The sequence below is a fragment of the Lepisosteus oculatus genome, chromosome 7 (assembly GCF_040954835.1).
Source record: "Lepisosteus oculatus isolate fLepOcu1 chromosome 7, fLepOcu1.hap2, whole genome shotgun sequence".
In the NCBI taxonomy this organism is placed as follows: domain Eukaryota; kingdom Metazoa; phylum Chordata; class Actinopteri; order Semionotiformes; family Lepisosteidae; genus Lepisosteus; species Lepisosteus oculatus.
This window is the reverse complement of record NC_090702.1, coordinates 7,368,442-7,393,608: the sequence shown is the minus strand read 5'-3', so window position 1 is coordinate 7,393,608 and position 25,167 is coordinate 7,368,442. Positions and strand designations below refer to the sequence as shown.

At 38.7% G+C, this 25,167-nt stretch overlaps 1 protein-coding gene across 11 annotated transcripts in view; it reads right to left on the bottom strand.

Annotated features, from left to right (window-relative positions):
• The window catches only part of erc1b (ELKS/RAB6-interacting/CAST family member 1b), a 342,306-nt gene that overhangs the window by 55,996 nt on the left and 261,143 nt on the right, over positions 1-25,167 (bottom strand). For all 11 annotated transcript variants that reach the window (XM_069192087.1, XM_069192086.1, XM_069192090.1 and 8 more), the window contains one exon: positions 22,406-22,553. In XM_069192087.1, the coding sequence (XP_069048188.1) occupies positions 22,406-22,553 (148 nt within the window). The remainder of the gene's footprint in view (positions 1-22,405; positions 22,554-25,167) is intronic.

Sequence of the window (25,167 nt, the reverse complement as noted above, 5' to 3'; positions counted from 1 at the left end):
GAGAAACAAACATTGTTAATACACTTTTCCCTTGATTGATGGATGTAATTCATTCCTTAAAAATGTGATAATTACTGAAATCTAAACTTTATTACCCAATATTAATTATTTTTACCTTAACAAAGTACTGAATAGTCAAAGAAATTGCTTGTGTCCGATTCCCCTATTTCACCTTAGCATAGTAGTTAACAAAATGAATAAACTGTAAAGATTCTAAGAATGCAGACACACTGAGGAACTGTTATGGGAGACTGCAGTTGGAGAATGATGTTTTCCATTTGACTACAAAGCATGTGCGTTCATTGTAGCACAAAACATTTAAAAACTACAAAAAAACAAGTTATGAAAATGCATAATTATCTAAGAAAAGGATGTTTGTAAATCGTGGGATAGGTGTCTAACCATCACTAATGTATACTTTTAAAGTATAACATGTCGTACCCCAAACTAGTACATCATTTCATAAGATGTCATGTGTTCATCCAAAACGACTCAATTCTCAGTGCTGAGTGTTTTGTTAAAAAAAACAACGTATAGCCTTGCTTTAATCATCATACAGTACTACTGTTACTTGAACAGTACTATTAAATACTAGAATTGAAAATGACAAACCTACTGCAGGTCAGGTCGTCTGATAATAAGGTTGTTATGTGCAAGGCTCTTTCATAGAGAACACAAAGACAGCAGCTTCAAACTGAAACACTTTTGTATTGTCAGATATCACAAAGTTAATTCAGAGGAATTATCATGCCACCTGCACACAAAAGCAATTGGAACAAATGCTTATTTTCCTAATTCTCCGGACATTAAATACCTTATATAAATGTGCATTAGCTCTTTGGGTTTTTTAGCAGAGAAACAGCAGATGTTTATTTAGTAGGGAAGCCAATGATGCACTCTGTTCTGGCACTTTAGGGCTAAGGGTGCAGGCAATTCAAACAAACCTCCCTAATATTTTCTCCTAAGAGGGGGACTCTACCACAACAGATGAGAAATAAATGCTGTTAATGTTCAACCTTTTAATGGGAGAGTAAGAGTTCCTCATCTCGTTAAATCCCCAATCCCTGCTTAGACACAGTTCAAATAAAATGAAAACAAATATATTAAAAAAACATTCCTCTGGTGTCCCAAATGGCTTGTTTGCCGAACCCTAATAATACCTCACACTCTACCTACACAATGTAATTCGCACCTCCGAAATTTGACTTTTAAAGAGAAATGAAAGGTTGATATGGCAACAGGAGCTCGAAACAGACCCTGGCTGCCAACTTCAGGGCTCATTATTGCACAGCTGTGGAGACAGACAGCCCATACAGCTTTTTGTCCATGTAGAGAAACAATTTGGAACAAATCAGCAGCCAAAATCCTGCAGCAAGGCATATCAGTGAGGCCTTGGCTAGCAGTTATGACCAGGGAGCTGATCCCTAACTGGTCTCCAACATCACCAAGATTAAAATCCATCATGGATGCATACTATAGTATTTTCTTTAGCTGGTGTACTTCACTACTGTTACGTTTCAAGTTAATTCAAGTTAAAATTATTTTTTATACACTTATTTGGCCTAAAAACAGCCTTTTAAACTGAACAAAACATTATATTAGTAACATACTGTATCTATTAATATGCTATCCATCCATTTTGTAACTGCTTTATCCAATACAGGATTGTGGGGTACCTTGAGCCTATCTCGGCAATCAATGGTGTCAAGGTAGGATACAGCCATTGCAGGGCACACACAGACACAAACACACCAGGGCCAATTTTCCCAGAAGCTAATTAACCTTCCAGTATGTCTGTCTTTGGACTGTGTGAGGGAACCAGAGAACCAAGCAGAAACCCATTGAACCAGTGAACATGGGGCCAACAAGTCAACTCCATGCAGATAGCACCCCAGGAACTGAATCTTGTGTTCATAGCAATGCTAACCACTGTGCCACCACACTGCCCTCTATTAAAACTCATAATTTTTCATTCCTTTATTTTACCAGGTTAGTCATTAGAGAAAAAAACTCCATTTACAATGATGAGCTGAAGACCCCTTTACAAAGCAAGGCATTTACTGGAACAATCCAAGTGAAGAACCGTGCTCAGCTGTACAACAGCCTCCCACTGGAGATCTGAACCCACAGCCCTCTCTGGGCCAGGTCTGGAGCCCTATTCACTCCTCCACAAAGCTGCCTGTGCTTGCCTATGCTGTGTGCTTGTTTGAAAAAGACCTACATTAGGTCAAAATGGGAGCAAAGAGCCTAATTAACACAACTCTTAAAAAAAGATCTGTCCACTAAATTAAGTGGTGGTCTTACTGGCACAGCTTATCCTGTCCAAGACAATGATCCTAACTCAGGCAGAAATTCTTTGAAGCATTTGCATGAGACTGCCTTCTTTTAAATAAGTCAGAGCTGCTGCTGTGTTGTGAACACTTGGGATGAGGGTATTACCCCCACACAAGCTCCCCCTCCCTGATGCCAGTCAAAAACTAGGGGTGAGTGAAATAAGCAACTACGCCCTCTTTTTAGTCAAGGTTCCAGTTACAGCTCTGTTACGACTAGGGTTTACTCAGTAGACCGCTGAAGCTGAAACCACACAAGGGCCGGAGACCGCATGACATTTAAAAACAGGCGCTGGGTGCAGTTTATCACAGGCGTGTCATTCTGGAGGCATGGCTGGCCTTAACATTAAATCACTCCAGTCCATTCTATATGAGGCTTCAAAGAGAGACTCTGTTTATGGCAACTAACGAGGCAACATGTGCCAGTTTGTGTGTAGTGATGTTCTGGAGCTTTAATCTAATGCACGAAAAGGCAATTTCAGTTCAAGGTCAAAAAGTATTCTGCATTGCTATAAGTGGTTGAATAGGGATAAAGAGTTTTGTGGAAAATCAATAAAACTTTGCTTGCTATACACTCTTATTACAATTTAATAACGGCAGGAATGGTACAATTTAAGAAAACGTTCGTTGCTTGAATCATTCATTTTTGAGAAGAGAATAATTTCAGAAGAGAGCGTCTTTCTTCTGTCTATTTTGACAACCTAATTCTTATGAATAGATGAGCAGATGCTGAACAGCAACTTATGCTTTGGTACTGCATTTTCTATCTGCACATTGAGTAGTACTTTAATTTTCATTATAAGCTAATTGTTATTTTCCAATACAGTGCCATGGGGGAGACAGGACCTACACAGACACAAACACATACACTCTCTCACCTGAGCCAATTTGCTAGGAAGCCAATTAACCTACCAGTATGTCTTACCGGAAACCTAGAAGTATGAAACCCAGAACAATTTTCTTTTTTTCTCCACTTTTTTCAATTCACATGCTCTAGTCACAGTCCACAGACTTAACTACATGTAAAGACATGAAACTTCTGCCTAGTTTGGCTGGAACTCATTGGTTACAACTTATGAAACTGCTGTACCACCTCTAACTGTTTGAGACATTTTCAGGTGCACCTCAGCATACTGTTATATTACACAGCTCAGCAAAGAGCTGTGAAGTGGTGTATTGAAAAAGCGCCAATCTATTTGTAACACTGTCAACATGTTGCAACGTTTAAGTAAAACACAAACACGAAGCAATTAATATTCAGAGCAGTTTGCCCAGCCCTGTTGCCGAATCCAGACCACTCAGAAACATGATGAATCTTCATATTCAGAAGAATTTGATTGCAGGGCTAGACTGACCTCCAAAGGAGTGAATGACTTCAGAAATTAGGAGAACATTAATAAATCCTCTTGTAATAAAAACTACACTTCATTCTTGAACTAAACACTTCTGTACTTCTGTTCCAAATAAGAAAGACAAAAATCTGTTCCAAATCATTTGATGAGCTGGCTTTGAATGAGACTCCTCATCGAGGGGAACTGTTAGAATTACAGGATTCAAAATTTAAAGGACTGCAAAGAACACCAGTCCAAAAAACTAGCTCTCAGTCTTCATTTCCTTTAAAAATTAAAAACGTTTTTATCTTTAGCCACAACATGTGAAGGCGGGCCACCGCATCTGCTTAAGAAAAAGAAATAGGTTCTCTCTCAGAAAACCGATCTTTGACTTATGAGCGATGAATGAAACTCAAGATTTGATATCACCTGACTTAGATTCAGTGTTAAAGCAGCTGAATCTCTGTAGCCATAGATGAAGGTGTGGGTACAGAAAGATCAACTCTTTCTGCATTCTTAGGTTGTCAAGTGAGGGGCCAGCTAAAAGATCAGATCTTTCCCTGCTTTCCCAGCTCAAACGTGGGTCTTAGAGGGAAGCCGGGGTGAGTTTTGATAAATGTGTCTACTTAATTAATATTTGGAGTTATTAATTACACACTGCAGCTAAGAAGATCAAAAATACTACACCTCATCATACACAGTGAAACGGAAATTGTACTTTCAAATCTAAAGGCCCAAATTATAGAGAATGATCAAATAAATCATTATTATTTATATAATGATATTAATTTTTGCAGGGCTTTCTTATTTTCCAGAACTGAATTTTTTTGGAAAATAAGTGCTTCATTATGAATTATAAACCAGGTGTAACAAAAACCCATACCTCGACTAAGTTACTTTTAAAACAGATAAAATATTATATTTTTAAAACACTTAAAATATTTTATTTGACTTTTGAAAAACAAGCTGCATTTTTTAAGAGAAAGACTTACAGCAGTAGACTGTACAAACTATCAGACTGCATTGATAAGAACTCTAAGGTGAACATCTTCTTCTCTAAGAAGAGCAGGCTGTGAGAAGCAAAACTCTATGTCCTCCCACATTTTAATACAGAAACTTTGTAAAATAGAAAGCAAATCAAACATCAGTCTTAAATGTGATTATGTCTAGACTAATTGATGTACACTTTTTCAAAGCCAAACAAGAACTGCAAGCTTGAAGCAATGCAACATCAGTATCAACTCCTGGGAGCCCCTTGACTGAATTACAAGGGAATCACTGGGCCCAGGAGCCCCAGAATGTTAAATGAGAACATAAGAAGACAGAAGAAAAGTTAGAAATGAGAGGAGGCCATTAGACCCATCGAGCTCGTTTGGTAGTTGATATGAAAGAAAGGAAAGCAGGAGTGTCAAAGGGAGCAGGCCATGTCCAGATCTGTGCAGTATACAACCAGATATCTCTTTATACAAGATAACTTTATCAAACACTCAAGAGTTCTGCAAACATCTTCGACAGCCCATGAATGAATCCTTAAGTACAACAACTGCCTTGGAGTATTTAACTCAGCAATCTACACATTTATTTAGAAGTGCAAAGGTAACACTGAGATACTATCGGTAATATTTTTAATAATAATCCTTACACTTTTATAGTATAGCACTTTTATGGGGACTCCCCTCCACCACAACATTGTGGACCCCCCACCTGGATGATGTGACGGCAGCCATAGTGCATCAGTACGCTCACCACACACCAGCTATCAGTGGGGAGGAGAACAGAGTGATGAAGCCAATTCATAGATGGGGATGAATGGTAAAGGCCTGGAGGAAATTTGGCCAGGACACCAAGGTTAACACCTTAAAAAAGTTTTTAAGACTGTTTTGAGTCTCTAATTGCAGATCAGATGGGTTTCATTGAATGTGCCACTCTACACTCTACTCTACATTTATAATCATAATTATCTAAACCTATAATATCATAATCTATCCTTTTAGGAATTAATGTTACAAAATAAAGTTTGAAAAGATATGAACTAAATCAGATGTCAACTAAATACAGCTTAATTACACTGCGCTTAATACATCCTGTTGGAAATGTAGAAAATAAAATGTTAAAGTCTGCAATAGGTACGATCTGCAAGAAAGTTCTGCTTGTAACCAACAACATTCCTGCAGTAATACCCACAAAAACTATGTACCTCCTACATTGAGTTAAAAGTGGGTCAAAACTTCAATTGGGGGACCCACTCAAAGGGCGTCCTCTCTATAGTAAGGCTCCAGTGTGGTTGTACCGGCTGTACCTCCTATAGATCTGCCAATATAAACATTAACTCATGAAACAGTATTGAAAACATAACCCCAAGTTGCAGTGCCATACAGGGTGTCAAGAGACGAATTTTACGTTCTTCTTGTGAGTGAATGAACCGAACTGAGCACTCAACATCACCCAACATGATGGACAAATCAGTACAAAATGTCTGCCTGTCCCCTCTGAACCTTGAACTTCTGGCCATTTTGCTACACCCTTCATGCACACTTTTTTTACATAACGTTTCTTTTGTGAGAGGCAAACGGCACGACCTTCAGAAATTCACCTCCATCGACTTAAATTACAGTTCTGAAAATGTTCCAGCCACGAATCGGTAATCATCAGTAGGACCAAAAAGTAAAACTGGACAAAAAAGGTGGCATTGGGGTGTAAGGATTGAACAAAAATGCTCAGGAAACTGGATCCTACTAATTGAATCGTAAGGATCTCTCAAGGGCAAGATTTATGAACTCTGCACACTTTCTGAAATACAGCTCCAAGGTGGTAGAGCAGCAGGGGGCATTTGAAATGTAATGAGGAATGCAGGGAACATGTGTTAGCTATAATGGAAAACAACTAACAGACCCTGGCAGGGAGGGCTGAGCAGCCTGTTAAGATCCCTCCTAATTGCGGGAGCCCCTCACATTCGTATATAATACAATTTATCGAGAAACATGATCCCATCTTTGCAGGCGTACAGAGGGACGCCGGGGGTTGAGGGAAGCAAAGCTTATCTAGGTAACTTTTTTAATGATGCATTCTTGCAGTACGGCGTGGTGGTGCAGGGGTTAGCAGTGCTGCACAACAGCACTGGGACCCTCAGTTCCAATCCAGACCTGGCGTGCTCTCTGCGTGGGGTTTGTAGTTCTCCCCATGTTCACGTAGGTTTCCTCCGGGTGCTCCAGTTAACATACTGGTAGGTTAACTGGCTTCTGGGAAAAATGGCCTTGGTGTGAGTGTGTGTCTGTTTCAGTGTGTATCCTATGACAGATTGGTGTCCCATCCAGAGTGTCTCTCTCCTTGAGTCTGTTTCTTGCCAGCATAATCTCAGTCTCTCCTGCAATCCTAAATCGTAAGAAGCAGTTAGGAAATGGATGGGTGAATGGATGGCCTTGCTATACTTACCATTATTAAAGTCGGGCACATAAGAGGTTAATGCAATTTTTATTTAAATCTCTGACATATTGCGTTCAGCAAACCCATACCCCCCCTTCATTATTTTTTCTTGGCTTTTATCCCAGATATTTATTCAGTAGGGTTGTCCTCATCCTTGTATCCTATGTAGTTCTTTAGTTTTATGATTAATTAGAGAACAAGAGAACAAATGGCTCGCTCTCTAAGGATACACAGTATCTACCTCTGGATACCCCATGTTGAGCAATGTTTGAGACTTTGTGGGAGGGGATTCACCTCAGGTCTGCATCAAAATAAACCGTGTCTAGATTAAAATTAAACATTAGACCTTTCAAGAACATGAGAACATATGAAAGATTACAAATGTGTCCGTATGATCCACTTATTTGGCTTCTGATCTCATGATCTCATCCATCCATCCTGATCTAAGGAGCTCATCCAGGCATCGTTTGAAGTTTCTAAACCACTTTGCAAGGCATATTTTTCCTGACACCCATTAACTTTTTGATACCCCAAACTGTTTTACGATCTCAGATTTCTTCTTCAGTCTTTCACTTCATTGCAATAAGAAGATTCCAATGTTCCATCCATCCATTTTCTAACCGCTTTATCAAATTCAGGATCACGGGGGAGCTGGAGCTTATCCTGGCAAGGAACAGCTGCAAGGCAGGATACATCCAGGATGGGACGCCAACCTGAACAGAACTTCCTTTTTAAAACAGGCTGGATCTCAGAGGATTTTCAGACAGCAATTCTTTTAAGCCATTTACAAGAAAAATGCAACCACATAAATTAATACTAAACTCATGCTCATAATCCATGAAAGACTGTCAAGCCACATACTATAGAAATGCACTACATAAAAAAAAATCTTATGAAACCTAATTAAATAACCCACATCAATCTAGAGTAAACAAAACATACATCAATCACATCAAAAGTTTGTCTTTGAAACTGCTGTTAAGTAGCTAATTTGAAAAAAAGATATATATGCAAAAGAAAACGTTTTAAAGGCGGAACGGAAGTTCTAAACAAAAAAAAACATACGTCACACTAGACTGTTCCAAATGTATTAGGTCATTGTATAATAAGCACATGCTGCACAACATCTCCACAATGGCTTCACCGCCAGTCTCAAAAAACTGTCCTGGGAGTGGCTCCCGAGCCAGAAAGTATTGATTCTGATGGTACAGGAAAGAGAGGGACAAGTACTCAAACACTCTATGGACACACTAATACATCTGTGAGGAAACCACTGAAGTTTGAACCCATGAGCAACACAGCTGGAAAGGAGATTTCAACCTCTCTCGTAGAGTTGGAACAATCCTGAACTGTCAGAGTATACCTTCTATAATAAACCGATGACAGAAATTACATTTACAATATTAGCACAATTCCATACAGGCATATACTCTTAATACAGTGCCTATAGAAAGTCCACGCACCCTTCCTAAAGTAAAAATTAAAAAAAAAAAAAACATTTCAGCCTAACAGCCTGAGATCAAGCATTAAATCAGAATTTATTTTACCTTTTTTACATATTGCATCCCACAATCTCCAAGTGAAAAACAAGCGTTCAAACAAGTCTGAAAAGCAATGCGCCTGTTGCTTGTCAGCTTAGGTTGTGGCTCTCCCTATGATCCTGTCCTGGATAAGCCGATTAGAAAATGGATTGATGGATGCTCCTTCTTGGTTTCTGGAACAATTAGATGCTTTTCAGTGCAATTTAATTTAGCTTTATGTAAAGATAAAAGTGTAAATCTTCTGATATCTCATGTTCTAAAGCTGAATTTCAAAGCATTTAAGGGCTGAAACTTTCTGAGAAAAGAATCAGTTCATCTGACAAGCAATCAGGCAACATTATACTTACTTTCCATTGCTTTTTCATGGCTCATTTTGTTTTGTAAGTGATGCATTTGGTTAAATGAGAGCCTGCTGGTTCCACTGTTACTGAAAAGTAGCGGTTTGCATGATTCAGTTTGCTTAGCTCTAATCAGACGTGTGCCCATATCAATTATTTTCAAAGTACATCTTCAAAAAAAATTAAGATATACATGCCAAAAATAAAGAGTGAGCTAATATTTTAATTTAGAAGGGAACTGCAGTCCCAATATCTCAGACCTGTTTTTAAATGTCAGTAACAATAAATAAATTGCCGCTATAGAAAAAAATACAAATTTCAAATTAAGTACAAAATTGTGAACTTGTGACAGTACTGTAAATTACCATGTTGTCGCAAAACTTGCACTGGAGTTCCCACAAACTGCAAAGTGAAGCGGCCCTTCCTGCTCACTAGTTACTGTAATGACTAATGTAATGTGATGTACAAGTGACTGTGCAGCACACATTTCACCACAGAATGTTCCAACATGACCTGCATGCAGAGTTAATAAGTAAGTTGTACTTGTCAGCCGTCTCGAAATCGAAAGCAATATTCGTCTCAAGTCTCAATTCACAAGTCTGCAGGTTTACAATGTAATAGGGCCACAACACATCACCGGGCATTTTGTTGCCTCGTTCTGAATCGCCCAATATGGTGCTGGGTAAACCTGGAAATGCTTTCTATTTTGTGATGAAAATTGGAGGTTTTACAAGTTACTGTTTAAATTTTACTTTTATTGTGGCTTGAAGTGTAGTCATAAATGCAGATTCTTTCTAACCTCAAAATATGAAAATAGCATTGCAGTTCCTCTTTATATGTGCACAGAGAGGCAGAGAGAATCAATTTTTTAACCACTTCATCCAATTCAGGGTTGTGGGGAAGCCAAAGCCTATCCCAGCAAACAATGGGTACAAGGCAGGATACACCCTGGATGGGAATGCCAGTCCATAGCAGGGCAAAGACAGGCATGCACTCGCACCAGGACCAACTTTCCCAGATGCCAATTAACCTTTATTATAACCTAATTATATCTTTGGACTGTGGGAAGAAACCAAAGCACCCAGAGGAAAGCCAAGCAAACACACGCAGAACATATACACTCCATAAATATAGGACACCAGGCCCAGAATTGCACCCAAGACAGCAATGCTAACGACTGCGCCACCATGCTTCCAGGTACAGATAATATACAATGCAAACAAATGCAAGAACATTCTAGTTCAGCAATTTTCTGCATTCAGAAATTTAATCCTGGGTCCTCCAACCTTGATTGCTAAATACTGTATAACTACCTTTACCTAGGAGTAGGCTATGGGACATTAAATGATAAAATAAGCTAGATGAATAAAACATCAGTACCAAATTTAGACAATGTATTGAACAATACTGTTGTCACTGGAGGCACAGAAGTGATATTGCACATCAGAAAGATTTTTTTATCTTGGAGCATAACACCATGTAAAAACAGTACATCCAGTTACAGTTTAGTAGTGTGTATTTAGAGCACATACCCAAACTGTAAGTAGAGAAGTCGGATATTGTACAATTTTAGACAATTAATTACTAGAATTATTTAAAGGCAACAATGATTAAACTTTCAAATTCAAAATGTATCCATGCTGTTTCTTTCCCTGTTGATTGAAACCTCTGAAGATTGAAATGTTTAACTGACCAGAATTGTTGAAGCTGAGCCCTTTTTAAGTTGGTCTTTAAAACGTCTGATAAAATATTTATACCAGTTTGGACAGATCCTCTGTAAGTGATATTTTGGCATTCTGTATAATATTTAGTGAATGGTTAGAGTGACTTCTTAAATCTACTTGTTAAGTGACTACAGACCTATTTAAACAGTACACCGAGAAAAAAACAAAGGCAGACCTGATAATGCTTACAGTAGCCACACATCATATTCTATACCTGCAGGAAAACACAAGTGCTTTTTGGAAACACATACAGTATTACCCGTGGCTACCATTCTGAATAATGGAAGGTGATGCTTCAGATAGCATATCTGTGTCCTGACATGTGACTAGGACTTATTTCGCTGTGTAAGATTGAATTGGAGATTAAATTGAGCAATGACGAATACTGTTGCCTATTATGACGATATATTTGCCCCAAATCTCTGGTTGTAACTCCACGGACATTTGAGTGAGTTCATGGGCTCTGCAATAGGTGGGATGTGTTAGTTTACATCAGTACCCTCTTGTTCAAGCCGAAGATACGTTTTCTGGCTCAGGAAGTTTCAAAGAGCAAACTAAGTTTTCAGACTGCTTGGAGATATTCTGGAGCTTTCATGTTTGGATTCAATGAAGAATCATTTCAAAATATCCTCTGAACCTTGCCTGTCATCAAACAGCCAAAATATATTTTAAATACACAATTCATGCTTTCAGAAACTATGCATTTGATGCAATGCAATGCAATGACCTATGTTTCTATCAAAAAGTATGTTACTGCACACAGAACATTTATCATCACAATAAATGTTAGAATGCAAATACCAACATTTCTGTTTCAGACCCTTTGATGCACATATTTTCAGGAAGTTTCTCTAGCTCTTCTCTATGCAGCAGTGTTATGGAATAAATGTTTCATATAACAAGAAATGACACATGTCTACGGTAGTATTAATTTCTCTTATAGACAGGCTCTCGGAGTTTGGCGCATATGCTTTATTAATCTGTCACATGCAATTGCCGTGATCTAGGTTGTGTGACTGAGCAGCTACTGTGGCTCTACAGTTCGTATCACAGAACACAAGAGGCGGCCAGGACCCTTCACCCAGCAGTCAGCTTCCACTGGTCAGACTAGCAATATACTGTAATCATTTTCAGGACCAGCTGGCCCTGTGCCTACTACTGATCGGAAACTCATCCACTAACTGCTGCACTTTTCCCAAATCGACATAATAATTCTCAATTATTTGAAATAAGGAACCAAAGAACCAACAGATGCTGAGCAGTACCAAAGGCATACCCTGAAAGACATGAAAAGAGGATTACAGAAAAGTACATAAAGTCACTTACATGAGAACATGAGGAATGCACAGAAACTTAGCCAGGAAAATGCACTCTCAAAGATATATGCTGGATAGAGAGAAATGGAAAAACAGAAAGCACTAGCGGTGGGAATTAATGCCATTTTCATACCACATCCTAGTCAGAAGTGTACCCTAGCAGAGTGCCAAGATGATAATTCAGACAGGCGTCGAGCTTAGCCTATCCACATTTGTCACTGCACTTTTACAGAAGGGCTATTTGGTGTTCCCATTGCCAAATGGTGGATTCACACAGAGAAAAATGAAAACATACACATATGACACTGGGCCTCAATGGAAATCAGTCACTGTCCCAGCTTATATTTTGCTGGTGTTTTCCTTGTGTCAACGGGCCGATGGATAGCCCTGTCTCCTCAAATGACAGTTATGAGCTCACACTGTCTGGCTGGCACGTCTTGGCCCGGAGAGAGATGACAAACACCAAAAACAGTTTGTGGCTGACACCAGAAGAGTAAATCACAGGGCACGACACAACAAACTCTCAACCAAGTTAAAACCGCAACTCAAACAACAAAGTTTCTTTTTCTCTGGTTTCTACTGCCCTCACTAAATCTTATCATGTACAGTATTTGATTCATTGAGCTTTCGAAACCCCCAAAAATTCAGAACCATTTTTCTTCTGGCGTTTCCTGCAAATGCAAAGAATTTTCATCCAGAAGGATCCCAAAGCATTGCCTAAAAGGTCAAATAATAATAATAATAATATAATAATAATAATAATAATAATAATAATAATAATAATAATTGCTTACACGTATATATTTACAGGTAATGGGGACTCCCCTCCACCACCACCAATGTGCAGCTATGAAATGAGTGCCTGAAACTGCATGTTAGTAAGCCACTATGCAGGAGAGGAAGTGGTTCATTTAAACTGATGGGGAAATAGGTTTAGAGGTGCACATATGGGCTAGATTGAACAACCAAACTGGAATTCATCCAGGACCCTGGAGTAAGCACCCCAAGTCTGATAGAAGAGCTAATAACCACAGGCAATCAACTGATTTAGCATTTCATCTGAGGGAAGGTACCTCTTACGGTACTGTTTCCTCTGTCAACACTCTGGGACATTGATCCATCCATTATCAGAATACTATGTATTTCTTGAAAGAGTTGTCGCAACCAGGAGCCTTCCTAGGAAGCTTAGGGCATGAGAACACTTGCCCATCATAGAGCATAATCACACAAAGACAATTTAGAGAAACATATTAATCTAGCCAACATATCTTTCAGGTGGGAGAAAACTGGAGCACCAGACAAAAACCCTTGTAAGGATCCTGGAGCAACGGTTTGGAAGTTCCAGTGTAGAGGAAAGAACGTCACCTACTGATGCTGTCATCGCTAGTTATCTGCAACACAGGTGGCCATACATACCCAGGCCAGGCTTTACATATGAGATGGAGTGTCTGCAGTTCCTTTCCCAAACTTTACATACAGTACATAAAGGTTTATCTCTGTCTCTTCTATCTATAAAACTTTGCTACAAAAGTCCTGGCTCTTCTTTAGAGATCTGAGCAAATTTTGATGCATGATGGACCTAATGTCATGGTCAGGCCAAGCATGCTCTCCGCTGGAATAAGCTCACTTGTCTCTAGTGTCGATATAACAAAGAAATACAGCAACAGAACAGATTCTGAATTTTACAGAAATATTTTGTCTGCTTCCATAGCAGAAAATGCTTCTATACAAGCATTTAATGCAACCAAGGAGAAAACAGATGGAAAATCCTCGAGTGGCTAAGTCAATTTCCAGATTTAAACACAACTGAGCTTAAATTTTACATGATGAAGAAAAACTGAAGACATAACACCCCAGGAATAGTCATTAATTTAAAGTGGCTGCAGGAAAGCATTTTAAATTATTACATGAAGAGTTTGGTAAGCTCAATGGATCACAGAAAAGGATGTTCTACCAAATAATGATTTTTACAGTATGAAATTTACTTAAAGTGAATGTGTCCAAATATGTATGGTCACTTGAAATCACTTCATGAGTTCAAGATATACGTTTCTGACATATGAAGTATGATTTTATTATAATATTAAAAAATGCTTGCAATGGTTATAATTTCCTGAAAATAAAACCGATATTATACTTTACTTATTATTCATAAACTCATGACCACAAGCAGAAATTATGTGAATGTAAAGCAGAAATACGAGTTTTGTCCCAATGCATTTGGATAGCACTGTACTGTATATCATTCTATAGGAAGACATTTTACACTTTTCAACATTATTTATGAGGATGTTTCATCAGGATATAACTCAGTGAGACAGCCTTCAGTGGTTACCAAAAGGGAAAATCTTGCATCTTGAAGTGGGAGTGACAGTGTGGTATTGTTTTCTGATTTTCTGTCTTATGGTGGCTTTCTTCATATACAGAAAGACTGCACTTTCAAGCACAGAAATATAATTAACCAAACTACTCATAAAATGAGATTACAATTCAAACCACAGCTGAGATGTTGCATTAAATACAGTCATGTCGCAAAGTCTCGTCATGGTTTCAATGAACTTCTCAAGGGAACCGCTGCTTGAGAGAACTTATATCTGTTGTTTACGAACACAGCAGGACACTGGCTGTAGTTTTACGTGAAGCCTAATATAGCCCATTCTTTCCATCTTCTCTCCAGTCTGATTGTTATTCCACTGCCTTTCAGCTGGAAAAAAATACCAACTCCTGTGTGTCCTTTCTGTGTCTGGCATTCCAAGGGGTAAAGGACCTGGAGGCATTTCTGGCAAAAGTTAATCCTTTGTGAGGCAGAACCTGAGACCTTGTGGTCACCTTTACAACTTTACTGGAAGGCAGGGAAATGGTACTCCCTTATTTGCAAATTACCAACAGCAAAGTCCCAAGAAACTGCCAAGAGAATGACAGGCACATCTCTAATTATCCTGTTGGTGGTGAGGGGGAGTTTGTTGTGTCCTGAAGGTCTGGAAAAGCTGTGTTATATAAAATCCTACTGTCTTTCCACCCACAGGAGAAAACCACAAGCTGCCCTTCCTCTCCCAGATCGCTATTAAATGAGTGGAGTTCAGGTGTATTACTCTTTAGGAATGGGATCTGCGGGGGTGGCACAGGGCTGCAGAACTTGTAGCACAAATTAAACCCAGATAAACGATTCTCCAAATCAGACCACATGTTCTCCTGTGTATTCTATTCACATGTGTTAATATCTGTAGAAATGTATTCTAGTGAGCTTTTTCATTACAGATTAACACTTTTTTTATTCTTAGGTACATTTTGCAGTGAGATAAATGAGAAAGCCCAGAGAAACCTTTGTTTCTGGAGACCAGAGTTCATGACTCCAAAGGTACTGTATACTGTAGGGTCACAGGCTCATCTCCTCAAGTAGAAATTATATGGTTTGAACAGACAAGTAAACTGAATTTCGCCTGAGAGGGGATTTGGGAAAATTTAAGGACCATAATTGGTCATCAGAAAAAGACAGGAACCCAATGTGCATTGACAGTTTGCCTTTCTATTAAGTGGTTTACCGCACATTCCTTGGACAGGGGAAACAAAGCATTCATATCAAATTTAAAACAAAATACCAGAATACAGGGAAGTCTAGAAAATAATACTACAACCTCGCTTATCCAAAAATTATGGCATTTCAAAAAAAATTACATATATACAAATGGATAATTTCCTTTTCTCAGGAAACACAAGGATTCAAACACAAGGATTCAAATTGATAACTGAGCTAATTTACCTTAAACCAACCTAAATACTCCTGAAGTGCACATCAAAACAGGTATTAAATTTTAGGTGTTTTCTAAATGGGTGTTTTAGGTATTAAATACATTTTAGGTGTCATCTAAACAGAAAACAAGGCTAACAATAGAGAATGGAACAAATATAAAGCACCTTAAGTGTGGATTTTAAAGCTGTTCTCTGCTGAAGACAGCATAAAAAGTTTTCTTTCCTAGGCTTCTCAAATTCACTTTTTTCTTGAATGCTTAAAGCTTACAATCTTACATTTAATTGGACCCATAGCCTTTGAACTACTCCAAGCACTCACTCTTCTTTACAAGAGGGGAAGACAGTGGATGTTTCTAGTGTTCTAATACAGCTGTGAACTGAGCCATGTTTACGCAGCTGAATCATATACATGCAAAAGGGATACATTTTATTTTCTCAAGTGTTACAAATAGCAGAAGCACAAATTCTTAGGTCATCATGATATCACACTACAGCCAAAGAGAGCAAGCAGACACAGCTTGAAGTGGCTAGTCCACTAGTTTCTGTTTGCAGATGAACCACAAGTGTCACTTTGAACTGCCATACCATCTTACTAAGAAACTCTCTTAATTCCAACAGAAACAAAAAGAAAAAAAGATGATGGGTATCACATCCTTCCTCTACCCCATTTACTGAGAAACAATTTAACCTTGAACATTTTAGATGTGTGGGGCAACTGCATTCCACACACTGTCGTTAAGGAAGTGATATGGCTGTAAAGCTGTTATTCTCAATGCTTGCTCTCTAAATGTCTTTTTTTCTAAATGTGTCTTTCTTTAATGGACTTTAAACAATGTTTTAAACAATTTTAGAACTTCAGCTAAAGTCAACAGAAATACTATTGTAATCTCACTGCAGATATCCATATTACTGAGCACACTATATAGTTAAGTTACCAGACCAAGACTGCCTATTTAGATAATGATGTTCATCGTTGCAACCAGAGATACATGAAAAAAGAGGCTAAAAGGAAAATTTTTTTGTTAATTCATTCAGTCTCCATTCTTGTGAAGACTGGTTTCCTCTGATCTTTTTTCACATTTTGGAAGTGCAACATATATGAATAAAAATGAATAAAAAGCCTATAAAACAGGCAGCCTGAAGATTTACTGTGATCTGATTCACTGAGATTTAAATCCCCTAGATTTACTGTATATTTACTGATGGAATTTTGGGGAGATCTCCATTGTGTTTGTCTTGCTCTAGGGGTCTGTTTTTCGTGATTTGAGGAAATCAGTGAAAAACGAACACTGAAAAGCACCAGGCCTCTAAAATAAATGGTGATCCAAAATAAAACCCCAAAACTAAATGTACAAATTAAAAAAAACTGAGCACTATACATGATGCATATAAGAGAATTGTGCTTCTTATCATTGGATCGGTTGCAAAATTATGTGCAAAACTCATTGAAAAAAAACTTTAAACCAATTCTGGATCTCTGAACCCCCCCCCCCACAAACAGTAGGTAACTAACCTTTAATTGAACTAATAACATGGTAACCTACAATTGAACTAATTACACGATTAATCTAGCCTCTTTAATATTTTGGCTCTCATGTTTCAGGTTTCCTTTTAGCTATTATGTTTTATAAGGAAGTTCCAATCTCCCCAATCACCAATTTTCAAGCAGATAAAAGTTCTGAAAAGGCAACTGTGGCTGGACAGATTTTGAGGGAACAGTTTAACTGTCCTGCCCTTAGATGGTGTTAACGGCCTCTATTACTGTAAATAGACACACTGGGTGTTGATTAGTTAATTAGATACTTGTTGATAGGTATAGAGGGCACATTCTCATGTGGGTGACATGAGAATGTACCCTCATGGCACTGGGTCTTTGTAGTTTGGGGAGGTTGTTGAAGAGTGATGTTTCCTGAAAACTTTGTAAGATTTCTATAGTAAAGTCTGATGCACTGACCAATATTTTCCAACGTGGGTTTTAATGTGCTCAGATCCCTCAAAACACCTTCAGTAAGAGTGTGCTCTGTTACAGAAACTTCTTCCATTTAAATAACCTACTAATTAAGTAAGCAAGATGTTGAATGGAATGAAAACCAGCAGGTGCAATTGTCCTAAGGAATTAGAAAGCCTTGCTTTAAACATGTTTGACTCTATTCACCCATTTTCTAAATGCTTCACTCAATTCATGGTCAAGAGAGAGCTGGTGCCCATCGCAGCAAGCAACAGGCACAAGGTGGGTCACACCATGGTCAGGATGCCAGGACTCGTTTAAAACATTTCAAATCTAAAAGAGACTAATATTGGATTACTAAGATACTTACTGAATTACTTAATGATATATTAACATTACAGCTTGAATTGTTCTTAATGATATTCTTTTAAATTTAGAAATATACACACATCAGGAAGGCTCTGAGCTTCACCTGTAACCAACATGTTCTGTGCACTTTCACACGATTGTCTCTTAACGCATCTCTTGGGGAAATGAGCTGGAAACACAAGCAAATCAGTGGAAGGTCAGGAAATCCCCCATGTGATTTGTAAGTGGGACACAGTAACCGTAAAGCACAGGAAGCAGGAAATGACAAAAGACCCCTGAAAGACAGAACCTTCTGTGTTTTGTCATTCATTGAGAAAATGATTTCAATACCCAAGCTTTTGGGACAGAGACGATACCCCCCCTAAGGAATTTTTTTAATGGCCAGAGGAGGAAACAGAAAAAAATTAGAATAAATTGTTTACTAATACTAATAACCTAGGGGATGAGGAGGAGTACGAAATCTTCTAAGATGTTTATGCTTACTAGGCCTGTAACCACATAAACGAAAAACACAACGCTGACCAATACAGTTACTATTCCACAAAAATTCAGTTTTTGTTTAATCCAATTGAGTAAAAAACTATGTCACTGTGTGTGAAATAAACATGGTCCTAATGGCTCTGTGCTATCCTTATTGGTCTTGGTGCCATTTGTTTAATTTAGACAACAGTTAAAGGATGCAATGTGGAAGTTAAGTTTCATCGGAAAAAGACAGTAGCGGTAAGCACTCTAAGTAAACCCCTTTCCTAGTAGTCGGCTTACATTAGGTGGGCTTGAAAGACATGTTGGATCCCTCCCTGGGTTTTTGCTTTCCGGGGAGGAGATTCTGTTGTGGTTTTCTTGGTTTCCAGGGGAAGGGTTAGTAAAAGACAATGTGTTTCTTATTACAGTAGTGCGAATCACGATCACAGTGCATGGTGAACAGTGGGCTCTCACTGATGAGATATAACCTGCACAAAGGCTGTTAAAAGTGCTTCGGTCCTGAAAGCTGTCTGAGACATGAGACAAGTAGACATGAATTTCAAACTACGTTTTTTTCAACAGGTACAGCACAGGGAGCAGGTGTCTGTGTGTGTGTTGTTATATTAATACTGCATGCATTTGTACATTTATCCAGATGTAGTGGACATATTCCTTTCCCTAAAATTTGTGAAGTGTTGATGTTGTTTTCACACATTTCAATGATGCTAATGTAAATTATGCTGCATAGTCAAAAATACACAGATTGCATGTTGGATCCAAAAGGTGGAGTGCAAAGAAGGTTCAACAGTGTCATCACAGTGACATTAACTTAAGGTCTCCACTCCATAACACACGTGACCGCTGCATGAATGTCTTCTAAGGGCAGTCACATCTGAAGAGATGTAAATTGTGAAAAAGTATTGTGCTCATCAAAATGACAAACAAAAACCTGTACTCTTCAAGTTCAGAAACATATTACAAATGAAAAGCAACTTCTTTCTAAATTAAAATAAACATATCAGGGCGGGCCAGTATTTCTCATTTGATCAGTTCAAAACATTCAGCAGTTTAAAAAAAGTTTCCGCCAAAGCAAAATGCTGATTTTCACATCCATTTATTAGAACTCTTCCAAAGAACATTCATCTATGGAACTTCACATATACTTAAAGCACAGCCAAGCATAGACTTCTTTTTACTCAAAATTCTGTTTAACCTGCTTTCTCCTACATCTCTGCTCCTTCATTAAAAAAAAAAACAATTCTCCAGCACAAATTCAATATGTAATCTATATGTCTGGTTTTGTCCTTTGTGTTTGAGATGCATGAGTGATGCAGAGCTGAAATCAGATCTCACCATGACATGTGAGGTGTACACAACTGCTCTCGTAGATATTTCATGTGGCACTTTCATTTGAACTTCTTATTATCTGTGTCCCAAAACAGGATATGGAAGTCTTTGTCCATCATGTCCAACGACTTCAAGCGAATTTAATGTTAGCTCCCTGCTGATGCAACTACTTCACTCTGAGATGCAACAGTGCAGACTGTCTTCAGAATCTGAATGAATGACTCAGGAACACTCAGGCAATTATTCCTCAAGCCACATGGAAGTGGTATAAACATGCTACAAAATTACAAAGCAAGAGTCATCAGAGGGTGGTGTATTTCTTAATGAATCAACTGTAAAACATGAACCAGAGGTCAAAAGTGGAAACTATGTGGAAATGCTTTTAAAACTGAGGACAGAGGATATGCTGCTATGCAAATGGATATGTGTCTAACATTCTACTCAGCCTTGTTGTTGAAGCAGATACCCTAGCTCCTTTCAAGAAAGGGTTGGGTGAGATCCACAGATCAATTAGCGACACAGATCAGACTGCCAAGTAACTCGGTAGAATGGCCTTATCGTGTTTGTGACTGTACTTAAATAACCTAAACTGGCCCTGGATGATCCCTGAGTTTTGTTTTATACAAGCCCTTAAATTCACAGCTGGTGATCACTTGGACAAACAATAATGAAGAAAAATAATTGATTGGATTCTGTCCTGTACTTTGTTTAGGGTTTAAGAAGTAATTATCTTGTGTATGATGAAGATATTAAATTCCAATTTATAAATCGATGCCAAATCTGATTAAATTAATTCTAATAATTTATTAGTGCTAATTCAATATGCAGTGAGCTTAATTCACAGCAGTTTTTTTATCAGAAATGCAGAGACAGATGTTCTTAATAACACGATTTCTTATGATATTGAAGCTGTTCCAACACCTTTAAGAAATGGTACTGGACCTCTATCATCCCAGATTTAAATCTATGATTTAATTCTGGGCTAAGTATACACTTGCTACTTATTTGAATATTCAGTGTTGCGTGCTCTGGTATCACCACACTGGGAAAACAAGGCAAAGCTGACCAGTAGCTATCAGTTCTCCACCATCTTAATGTCCATCATTCTGAAAACAGCTGGCTGTACCTGATATTTTCAAAACAAGTTAATTCCTAATGCTTGCCATGACAGGCTCCAGGTCCCCTGCAACTGGAAGAAGCTGTTAGAAAATGGATGGATTAGTGATAGTTACTAATGTCTTCTACAACACAGGCATTATTTAAACTCTCTCTAATTTGTCTTCATACCCTCATACAAGTGCTAGCACTGTTCACACATCAACCTGCTTCATCACTGTAGCCAACATTCTGACAATTGTTTAAGCCAGTTGTAGGGGAGTACTGATTATTTGTTTGTAACTCATATGCATCTTTTACTACAGTACATCAAAGGCTGGGCATAGGGCAAAGGCTGAAATACTTAGGAATGATTTAACTGTGCTTTTGAAGAGCAATCCTAAAATCATTCTTGATTTTAACTGTCAGCCCATGTCTCACATGTGCTCTCTGTTAGGCGGCTCTTGGTCTGTCAGCCTGCTCCTCCCATTCTCCTTCTTCTACTGATAGTAGCGGCCTATCTGTTCAGAAACAGATGGCCTGTGTTCCTGCCACAAGCCAGACAAGCAGACAAACTACGCCTCAGGAGGTAAATTAGTACCACATTGATCGGTACCCCACGCTAACCACGATCACAAAGGGAATCCACCAACCTAACTGACACTGTATGAAAGAGAGTTCCACATGCAATGTTTCTAGAAACCAACCACAGTGAAGTGTTCATTGACAGCCTTGACAAATTATATTGAATGAACCACATCCTTGATTCAATTCAACATTTAGCTTTCAAGTGATGCCAGTTTGCTTTTGAAAAAATATAAAACTATAAAATTGCAGGTTGGTTTGAAGTTTAAGTAGATATCAATGCCAAAACTTCAAATCTGGTAGAAAATAAGAATAGAACATTGCAGAATTGCAGTCCCAAAAAAATTCCCATTGGAATCAAAGTGACATAGCATTCAATTAAAAAGACAGATTGGCCACTTATTATACAGATAACAGTTAAGTCCACATTGTGTTAATCAGTTGTCACAATGTTCCATACTAATAAGTCACATACACAAAGTCTTGTACAAATAAAAACTATGCCAGATTAATGTTTTAGTATTATCTCACGATCTCCATCAGAATCAGGTCAAGATAAAGTCCACATCAGAGTCAGAGAGTCTCAATGGGCCAGAGCTCATCCTGGTTTCTTTGTGGGTTAAATGCTACAATCGGGTCCTGGCTATTTCCCCACATCAAGGGAAAGATGGAGTAGGCAATGAGGCTTTTAAACCCCTGTGGAGGTGACTAATACCACAGAAACAATTTCTTTGAGATTGAACCATATTTACCAAGGCACTAAAGGTCAGTGTCTGCAGCTGAGCCTCTGTGGTTTTCAGAGTTGGTAAGGGTAACTGGCTGAGAGTCCAGTCCCTGACGGCCTACCTGCTGTTTAAGCTGCTGGACCAGACGATCCTTTTCCCTTTTGAGGGCAGCTACTTCATCCTGTGTCTTCTTCTTCTTGGAGGAGGAAAGCTCCAGCAGGGCGATGTTGGCATCTTTCTCACTGATGGCTGCTAACAGGGCCTCCTGCCTGTAACACACAGTAGAACAGCAATACTTTTACATCATGTACAATCTGATGACCAAACACAGAGAAGCTTACAAAATCTGCGGCTGGTAGCAAGGGGAACAAACTAATTAACGCCTGGAGCTGCCTATGTTTCTGTGTTTTAAAACTAAATGTTCAAAACAAGTCAAAACCTCTCATAACAAATACACTAACAGTACAAATCAAAACAGTATATATAATTGACCAATCAGATTTTGTAAGCCAACCAAATGCATCTGACCAAGCTTAATACAGTTTTTGCAATACATAATATAATTCAGCTGTACATTTTTCCATAAGAGCATCTATAAATCAAAGCAACCAAGTGTGCTTCAAGGGTAACTCAGTCTCTATCCAGCCTTACAAAACAGATTTCTTGGCAGCAGTAAAACCTGACCACAAAAGACGTCATGCTTGGAGATTGACACTAGCCTGGGAGAAGTCTAGGGCTCATTGGCACAGTCACACCAGTTAGATAAACCCAACAACACTCAATCACAAGACATTCACAAAACATATGTATTATACAGTGAGTAGGTGCCAATCACACCCAAAAAGTGCATCTAAAACAATCAACATCTGGAAGTATTGGTACAGTACTGGGGCTGCACACATTCTATGTTGAAATGTAAGATGAATTTGATGCTCTGCTTTTTGGAAGACAACAAAATATTGTCAAAAACTGCATTCCAGTCAGGACTGCTGTCTAACTTGCTTATTTCTCTATCCCATATAAAAGAGACTGATATGAGGCTTATTTTTAAAATGATAAAGAAGATATATAAAGAAGAAGATATACCCCCTACAACGGCAATCAAGTCAATTCGATCAGCTAATGAATGACGGGATTAAACACTATATACAGTGCCTTGCGAAAGTATTCGGCCCCCTTGAACTTTTCAACCTTTTGCCACATTTCAGGCTTCAAACATAAAGATATAAATTTTTTATTTTATGTGAAGAATCACCAACAAGTGGGACACAATTGTGAAGTGGAACGAAATCTATTGGATTTTTGAAACTTTTTTAACTAATAAAAAAATGAAAAGTGGGGCGTGCAAAATTATTCGGCCCCCTTGCGTTAATACTTTGTAGAGCCACCTTTTGCTGCGATTACAGCTGCAAGTCGCTTGGGGTATGTCTCTATCAGTTTTGCACATTGAGAGACTGAAATTCTTGCCCATTCTTCCTTGCAAAACAGCTCGAGCTCAGTGAGGTTGGATGGAGAGCGTTTGTGAACAGCAGTTTTCAGCTCTTTCCACAGGTTCTCGATTGGATTCAGGTCTGGACTTTGACTTGGCCATTCAAACACCTGGATACGTTTATTTGTGAACCATTCCTTTGTAGATTTTGCTGTATGTTTGGGATCATTGTCTTGTTGGAAGATAAATCTCCGTCCCAGTTTCAGGTCTTTTGCAGACTCCAACAGGTTTTCATCCAGAATGGTCCTGTATTTGGCTGCATCCATCTTCCCCTCAATTTTAACCATCTTCCCTGTCCCTGCTGAAGAAAAGCAGGCCCAAACCATGATGCTGCCACCACCATGTTTGACAGTGGGGATGGTGTGTTGAGGGTGATGAGCTGTGTTGCTTTTACGCCAAACATATCGTTTTGCATTGTGGCCAAAAAGTTCGATTTTGGTTTCATCTGACCAGAGCACCTTCTTCCACATGTTTGGGGTGTCTCCCAGGTGGCTTGTGGCAAACTTTAGACGAGACTTTTTATGGATATCTTTGAGAAATGGCTTTCTTCTTGCCACTCTTCCATAAAGGCCAGATTTGTGCAGTGTAAGACTGATTGTTGTCCTATGGACAGACTCTCCCACCTCAGCTGTAGTTCTCTGCAGTTCATCCAGAGTGATCATGGGCCTCTTGGCTGCATCTCTGATCAGTCTTCTCCTTGTCTGAGCTGAAAGTTTAGAGGGACGGCCAGGTCTTGGTAGATTTGCAGTGGTCTGATACTCCTTCCATTTCAAGATGATCGCTTGCACAGTGCTCCATGGGATGTTTGAAGCTTGGGAAATCTTTTTGTATCCAAATCCGGCTTTAAACTTCTCCACAACAGTATTACGGACCTGCCTGGTGTGTTCCTTGGTCTTCATGATGCTCTCTGCGCTTTCAACAGAACCTTGAGACTATCACAGAGCAGGTGCATTTATACAGAGACTTGATTACACACAGGTGGATTCTATTTATCACCATCAGTCATTTAGGACAACATTGGATCATTCAGAGATCCTCGCTGAACTTCTGGAGTGAGTTTGCTGCACTGAAAGTAAAGGGGCCGAATAATTTTGCACGCCCCACTTTTCATTTTTTTATTAGTTAAAAAAGTTTCAAAAATCCAATAGATTTCGTTCCACTTCACAATTGTGTCCCACTTGTTGGTGATTCTTCACATAAAATAAAAAATTTATATCTTTATGTTTGAAGCCTGAAATGTGGCAAAAGGTTGAAAAGTTCAAGGGGGCCGAATACTTTCGCAAGGCACTGTACATGAGAGTCTGAGATGCATATAGTAGGAACAATTCAGGGATCTAATATATTTCCCTTAGATCCTGGAATGTTACATACTGTATCACTGTCTTCAGAAATGC